Source organism: Drosophila tropicalis, unplaced genomic scaffold (assembly GCF_018151085.1).
Source record: "Drosophila tropicalis isolate 14030-0801.00 unplaced genomic scaffold, ASM1815108v1 contig_393, whole genome shotgun sequence".
Classification (NCBI taxonomy): domain Eukaryota; kingdom Metazoa; phylum Arthropoda; class Insecta; order Diptera; family Drosophilidae; genus Drosophila; species Drosophila tropicalis.
The window spans coordinates 1,636,714-1,645,033 of NW_027172855.1; the positions used below are offsets into that span (position 1 = coordinate 1,636,714).

The 8,320-nt window shown below is 33.6% G+C and overlaps 1 protein-coding gene across 1 annotated transcript; it reads left to right on the forward strand.

Moving 5' to 3' along the window:
• The first annotated feature begins 2,293 nt into the window (after window positions 1–2,293).
• Window positions 2,294–8,049, forward strand: LOC137572809 (carbohydrate sulfotransferase 11). Its single transcript, XM_068284649.1, has 4 exons — window positions 2,294–2,581; window positions 4,670–5,281; window positions 6,422–6,477; window positions 6,540–8,049. Exons 2-4 carry the CDS (start codon window positions 4,779–4,781, stop codon window positions 7,313–7,315), a joined length of 1,335 nt encoding a protein of 444 aa, XP_068140750.1. The 5' UTR covers window positions 2,294–2,581; window positions 4,670–4,778; the 3' UTR covers window positions 7,316–8,049.
• Window positions 8,050–8,320: the final 271 nt, after the last annotated feature.

Here is an 8,320-nt window from a genome sequence, read left to right on the forward strand (position 1 = left end):
ATCTCAAATAATTTTTCCTAAAGGCTAATTAAAAAATTGCTCGGTAAGACAACAATATATTTTTTTTCGCAGATATTCTTATTTTTTATAAAACATAAGTTAAAAAGATCCAAAATGTTCTTTTTTCAAGGTTTCAGGTTTGTATTCCCCATTTAATAATTTAAACACATGTGGTCAATGTGATTCCCGTAAACCAAATTTTTCATTAAGTTAATCTTGAAATGGTCACAGTTTTAAATGATTTTTTCTAAACGATTTCCAAAAACTGCTTTCTTAAAAAAATATGTTGAACCTTATTCAAATACAATTAATTTTTCTTTTAATTCTTGTAAATTTAAAAATAACAAAAGATTGATCAATTTATTTAGGATTCATAGAATTGTTAAAAAAAAGTCTCGAGTAATTGTAAAATATTGGACATAAGTAATTCTCTCACAAAGAGAGCTACACATGTGATACTTTATTAGAATCGACAAAAGTTAATAATAGAAAATAAGAACTAAAAACAAAATGTATGCAAAAAGAAAAAAAAATTAACTATAAACATTCGTTTCGTACAGATCTGCGTTTGAGCACAGGTTCTATTGGATCTTCGGCAGAAGCCTTAGCCTCTGCGCCAATTATGACGTAACCGCCTCGTGAAAAATAACCGAAGCTGATTCTGTCTAATGTAATTTATCGATAATATATCGAAAACCTATTGCGTAATAGTAGTTTCGGCAGAAATATACAATGAGTTTCACTTTCTTAAATTAATTTGAAATAGCCATCAAATTTAGAATAAATTGCCAAATATTACTTAAATATCGGATAGTGAATTTCAATATTACGACTAATCCTCGAATTACCTTATAATCCCATAAAAAATATCCTAATGTAATTCCTAATCATCGGTTCAGGCTGTCTGTATTTTAAGCAGTGTGGTGGCGTAGTGGTTTGAGTTAAGCATCATCAGTCTATCTATGGATGGGACCTCGGGTTCGAATTTCCTCTGGGCTAGCCTGGCAGAGAAACATTCACTCGCAGTTTGATGCTTATATTCTCCTATAATTCCACAATCGTAGTAAAAACATGTTGTTTTTCGTCCACACTGCCCAGTAAAGACGCATTAGGCCAAATGTGTGTTTACGACCCCCGCACGGGGAATCCCCCGCAGAGAAAGAGAAAGAGGTTTCGGCTGTGGCTTTGCCGTTTCCACCGGACTTTCATCTACGGTGTGGTTTCTGTGCAAACCTGTTGTGTAAATTTTTTTTCTTATTTTTTTTCTCACTATTTTTTAAACTTTTATGTATTTATTCCTCTGATTAATTTTTTGAAAAAGTTTGCCGTCGATCCAATAAGGTTTTTTAAAAACAACAATTTTTTGTGTTTGAAATAATTCGCTCCGCTGACTTCGGGATCAACTATTTCAAGTTGATAAGATTAATTGAATGCATCTTATATCGGTACATAGTGTCGGATTAAGACATTGCGGGGCCCGTAACTACTTAAGTTTTCTAAGTTTTAATGCAAATTTTCAGGTAATGTTATCAAGATCATATAGGAAATGATAAAAGTAATGCATTTTATCCATGACTCTGTTTCCAGAATTACTCCATCACTTTGGCCTTTTCTTAAAAGCATTCTGCGATACCAATAAACGAAGTTATTTTCACTTGCTATTTCAATTAGCTTTAATTTTAATTGAAAATGGGAACAATATTTTTGACACCTTTTCTTCCGATCAAAAATTTATTTTTGAGCTTAAAAATTACAATACCCCAAATATTTTAAATACTGCGAATTGGATATTTACGTCAAAGTTTATAATCCGAATATAGCCTCCGAATATAGCCTCCGAAAATGCAATCTTAGGACACTTATCACTTTTCGGATCGTGCTGTCATATGTATGTATTATGAAGGAGCAATGCTGGAAGCTGAGTCGTGGATAAAATTCATTATTTTTATCATTTCCTAGTTGATTTTGATAACATTACCATTATAATTTTACTAAAAACAGTTAAGTATGCCACATAACCCTGCAAAAAACCCTTATAATTTGTTTAAATTCAAAAGATCTTTCAGTAACATTTTGAATTGTCATCAATTTAATGATTAATTAGTTAATCGCTAATAAACGAAACTAACATTTATCCGTTGTAAAACATTTCAATTTTCAATTTGAATTTTCCTGCCCTCATTTATGAGCCTCTCTGAGCGGAGTTTGCGCAATCCTGATATTGTTGCTCCAGTCTGGCGGACAGCCTTTTGGAACAGAATCAGCAGCAGCTTTTTAGTTGAGAGCGAGTAACCGTTGCGACCAGCACGGCAAGGCGGAAAAAAACAAGTCCAAAGCCTCAAAGAAGAGACAAAACAAAAAACCCAGGAGGACGAAAAAGGATAAGGCAGAACAAAAAAAAAAAAAAAAAAAGCAACACGTAACACAGTGAGGCCAGAAGAGCAGTGAGTGGATTGGCGGGGTGGACAAACATATACATATGTATATATATATGTATATATATACATATATATATGTATGTAGGCTCATATTCACTGCTGGATACACACGGAGACTTTAAGTAAAACGCCCGCCGATAGCGGTAAGCAAAAAACAAAACTATATACTGAAAACAGGAATCTAGCAGATGTTTGCCTATTCCGTGGGGATCTAGTAAAAAATAAAACTCTGGTCAAGTTGTCCCTTAGGCCCCAAGAATACCGACCTCTTGGTAAGCCCAGAAGATTTCCCAGGGATAGCAACCACCACTACAGAAAGCAAATATTTAATGTTTAAGGATGACGTCCTACTTTTTGCGATTATTTTCCTTTTGTGTGTGTGTGTGTGTATGTGTGTGTGGGGAGTATGACGTAGTTCGTCATTATGTATGTATGTATGTATGTTTGCTTTCCATAAGTATGTAAATACATAGAGAGATGTATATGTATACATATATCTATATGAATGTGTGTGCGTGTGTATACACCAACAAGTGTCGTCTGTCGCATAGCGCCAAAAAAAGTGTCAAGAAAAATGAAAACAAGGACAAAACTAGGACTTTTCCATGTTTAAATATCTTTAACTCTGCCAAAGTGTTTGACCATTCTTTATTTGAGATTCCAAATATATCTCTTTGGTTTCTACAAAAAATTTGAGTGAGTGAGCTAACAAATTTAAAAACCTTCCTTTTATAGAATGAATGTTTTTATATTAAACTTGTTCTTTTCTTACTTTAACTTACTTCTCAGTGATTCACTTGTTAACTGACTGCCGAGTTTACTGACTTACTAGATTGTTTACCCACTTATTCAGTATTTCTTACACTGAAACTAAATTGGCAAGATACATAGATGGATTAATTAAAACTAATTTAAGCTCTATCAATAGCATGTCCGAACAGAAAATCCATATCTTGGGCTCGATAATTTTAGTAAAATTTATCGTAATTGCACGTCCTTTTCGAAGACCCACTAATTGGGTGTAAAAATAAGGCGAAAAAGTCAAAAATTGCTCGTAATAAAGACATTTCTGAGATAGAACTGGAGAAGAATGTCAGTAAGTCAACTGAATGAGTTGTTTAGGGAGTCGGAGTGGAGTGGCCGAGTTAGTAATTAAAGAAGTGAGTTAACAACTGAACAATTCAGTGAGTAAATGAACTCGTTCACTTTTTAAAAAGTGAATCAATGAACTCAAATTTCTTTGATCACAAATTTTTTTTTTTAATGCAAATTGAGAAGATCGTTTTTCAAAGTTTAAAAATTTATTTAAAATTATCTTATTAACAAGTTAATAATGTTTTTGAAATTTTTTAAAAATAAAATGTTTGGTCAATCTGCATTCATTTAAGACTTTTAGGCCAGTTTCTAACCGATTTCAAAAACTTTTAACTTTGAATAAATTCGGATTCTGATATTATAAAATGACATCAAATACTGGAATATTTAAAAAAGTTAACTTCAAAGCAATTTAAACTCTTAAAATTTGGGAAAAATTGTTAAAAGTTCAACCTAAAAAACCGTTGTATTTTGAACATCAAAATTTTGCAAAGATTGAGAAAAAATTTAGTTCTCGTTATACTAATGCAGATCAAAAGACATTATTCTAACCTGAAACTAATTTGATTTAAATACTTTGCTTTTCTTCGGCATTTTTTGTTGGGCTTGAAAAGATAACTCCTTAAATAGAGTGAGTTACAATCCTATTAAAAATTCAGTTTGAAAGCCTTAAAAGAAATTTTACTATTGAAAATCTGGTTAAATTTGGCAAGGTTACAGTTTTGCAGGTTTAAGGAAAAGTTCTGAGGAATATTCCAAATTTTTCAAAGTAGATCTTGGTCAATTTTTTTGTCAACAAAAATGTAACTTTCCAGTGATCGAATATCCCTTTTGACAGAGTTTTTGTTCCGAAAGGCCCCTCCAGGCGCAAGGCCATTTGCTAGTCCTACTGTCTCGCTGCCTCTTTCACACGTGTAGCACTCAAATGCAATCTGTAGATTTCTCAATATTATAGCTAATTGATCTGGCTACAACTACAAGCTTAAGAATTAGGGCTACTGAGAGACTAGATCGTTCACTTACAGACATATGGACAGACGGACATTGACAAATTGTATATCCTCTTCTAAATCAAAGTCCTTAAAATAACCCGAATATTATATGATTTACCCAATTTCTTTCGCTCTCGTTTTTAGCCAACATCATCAACTTGTTTTTAAGTGGAACATGTAGTGGAAGTAATAGGGAAAACTGGTATATACACTAACACCCTCACCCACACACACACACATACACACCGGCAAAATGCTCATACGCCTTCGTTATGGCAGAAGGTGGCAAACCTATTTGAAAATTGGCGCCTGCATTCTGGTGGGTGTCTGTTATTTTGCCTTCCTTTTTCGTGAATCTCTCAATGCATATGAGCATCGAGAGCGTTCATCTGCCGCTTCCGAGCAGATGGATAACGATTTGGGTGACTCCTCAAAGCAACAGCAACAACAACAGCAATTGAAACTAAAACGCCAACAAATGCAACGGCAACGTTTGTTGGCCCAACAACAACAACTGGCCAAAAATAGCAGTGCCGCAACATCACAATTGACACAACCACCGCCCCCACCACCACCACCGAGCACACTCAATCCGGTCTATGAGTACTCCGAGGAGCTGCACAGTTGCACGGAACGTGAATTGCAAATGCGACGAGAGCATTTGGCCACCGTTTGTGAGCGTCACAAGTTGCAGGAAAAATATCCACCGAATCCATGGGAATTTTTCGTTTCACCGGGTCACAATAATCTCGTATGGTAAGTAAATTGGAATTTGTATTTTCGTTCATGAATAAGAGTTTTTTGAGTTTGGAATAAAGTTTAAAATGAGAGAAAGTTGGCTCCCAAAAGAAACATAAGTATATAACTTATGAAGTTTTGTGGTATTCTGTGTTAAAAAAAACCTATTGCATACTTTTGAGAGCAAACTTTGCTGATTTCCCTTTCTGTTCTGGATACAAGTAATTAATTGTATTACGAACAGAAGAACTGATTATCCGTACATTTTTTTGCTTTTTCAATAAAGCAGCATACATTTTTAGTTATATTTATTTTAACAATAAAAAAAAAAATAGTTTTTAAAATGTAGCCTATATTTAAAGCCTTTAGTTTGCTATTTACCCGAATTACTGAGACAGAGGGCAGTATTGCAAATTTTTGAAATAAACTTGATGTGCATACATCCTGCACAAGTCCTATAAAAGTTAGTTTTGTGACAAAAAGATCTTATAGTTTCGGAGATTGAATAGCATCTACAGACGGACATGGCTAAATTGTTATATTTAAAAAGTTATTTTGTTTAAATATTCTTCTAATTATTGCTGGTTGATACTTTTTAAATTCACCTTATAGTTAGAAAATGGTCTAGGTAGAAAGGAACGATTTTCCAATGTCATAAAATATAGAAACTTATAATTAATCAGAATCAACAGAATTAGCCAAGTCAGCCCGTCTGGATAAGCATGTAGATCTTGGAGTCTACACGACCTAGATTTACCAGATTTTTTAGGTAGACTCGTGTAGTGTCCGCGGCGTAGCTTGCAAATAATTGTTAAAAGTATTCGATCTTAATCGGTAAAGAAACTTATATTAAGACCGCCGAACCCTGAATTGTTGTAATAAGAGCTTTGGTGCATGAAGATCAAGATTATTTTAAGTTTAAGCACGAATAGAAAAATAAATATTTAAAAAAAAAAATTGGTTCGTTTGTGTAATATTGTAATATCAATCAATACAGCATGAAGCATGTAATAAGAATTTCATATACAAATTTGTATTTTTTTTAATCTTTAATTTATAAACTTTATTTTACTTTTACTTGGTATAACGAAGTCGATGGGACGACTTCTCTACTTCATTTAAAAGTTTATCTCATGCTTTACATATTTCTACTTACAGGTGCAATGTTTTTAAGGCTGCCAGCAGTACTTGGATGTATTACTTTAATATATTGGGTAAGCAAATAAAACATTGATAAAGTCTTAAACTTAAACTAAAAATTTCTATGTTTTACCAGCCGGCTATGATGTCAAATATTTGCAGCGTACCGAAACTCAGCCACTTGAATTGGCACGCAAACGATTTCCTCGACCCGAATTGTCAGAATTGTTGGAACTTTTGCCCAGTGCTCTGTCCTTCCTCTTTGTAAGAGATCCTTTCGAACGCATATTGAGTGCCTATCGTAATAAGCTGGAGGGAAATCGTAATAGTTTCTACAAGGCTTTGGGCACACGAATCGTTCATCGTTTTCGTCAACGTCATTTGGGTGGTCCCTGGCCACGTTGTGGTCCAACTTTCGAGGAGTTTGTGCGCTTTTTGATTGCTGAATCTGAGGCGGGCAAGCGTTTCGACGAGCACTGGGCCCCTATCTATAGTTTTTGCACACCATGCAGTGTGAATTTCACAATTATTGGCAAAACGGAGACATTTCAGCGCGATTCGGAGTTCATAATACGTCAGGCTGGCTTGGAATCCCTATTGCTGGGCAAATTGCCACAACGAAAGTTACGCAAAATTGGCAATCAAGGACGCAGTGGCATCAAATCGGAGGCTCTGGTGGAACGATATTTTGCCGATATCGAACGCTCAACATTGGACCAATTGCTCAAAATATATCGCATCGATTTCGAATTGTTCGACTACGATTATCACAAGTACTATGATATGGTGCATCCATGGAGCATGGAGCAGCAGACAACAGCCAGTGCAAACAATGGGCCACCATCGACCACACAGTCATCTGTGATGGCCCCAGTGTTGGTGGGCACGGATTCCACTCTAAGCACCAAGTAGACCAAACATCTACCACCTATCCCTCAACAAGCAACAACCGAAACCCAAACAAGATTACGATAAGTCGTTAAACAATCTTATCATGTACCTTTTACACTATATATAAAACTAAACTAAAAAGAAAAACCCCAACCGAAACTACCAAAAAGTTTAAGGCCAAAAATCAACGTTTTCCAAAAACGCAAAAAAAAAGAACAAAACAAAACAAAAATAATGCACACAAAACTCTCGACCTCTCTTTGAAAAAAAAAAAAACAAAAACCAAAATTTTAGTTAGAAAAATGCATTTTGAAAGATTTTTCAGCCAAACTTAAACCAAAAACCAAAGAAAATTTACATTCCTCACCAAACCACAAAAACCAAAAACCAAAACGACATCTTTTTAGGTGCTCGATCTTGTAGTTAGTTCTAAGTACCTACAATTTACAGTTACACTTACATAAACCAAAGAATATATTATATATATACAGACCTCTCTATACCAAAATATATAGATATAGATATACTTATTATATATCTACATATATAAATTGCAGTTAATACTTTGCTCTTCTTCAAAGTTAAGCTGCAAAATTATACAGAAAATTAAAAACAAAAAAAAAAAAAATGGATATGAGAACATTTAAGAAACAAAAATCGTATTATTAACTAAATGTATTTACAAATACATGCATATTTATTTACAAAAACCAACAAAAAAAAAAAAAACAAAGAACCCGAAAAATTCCAAGAATCCCCCCTAAAAGTATATACTTAACATAATAAGTTATTAATTATATATACACAAACACATATATATATATATATATATATATATAAATTTATAAAACAAAAACCAAAAACAGGTCTATGATCTATGTCTATAACTTTTTGTGGACTTAGATGCAAATTTTTTCCTAGGCTAAAACGACGAAAATTTCAAAACAAAACAAAAGAAACATTGAAAATTGAACGATAACAAAAGTATTTTGAAAAACCAAATATAAACCCAAAAAGAACAACAAC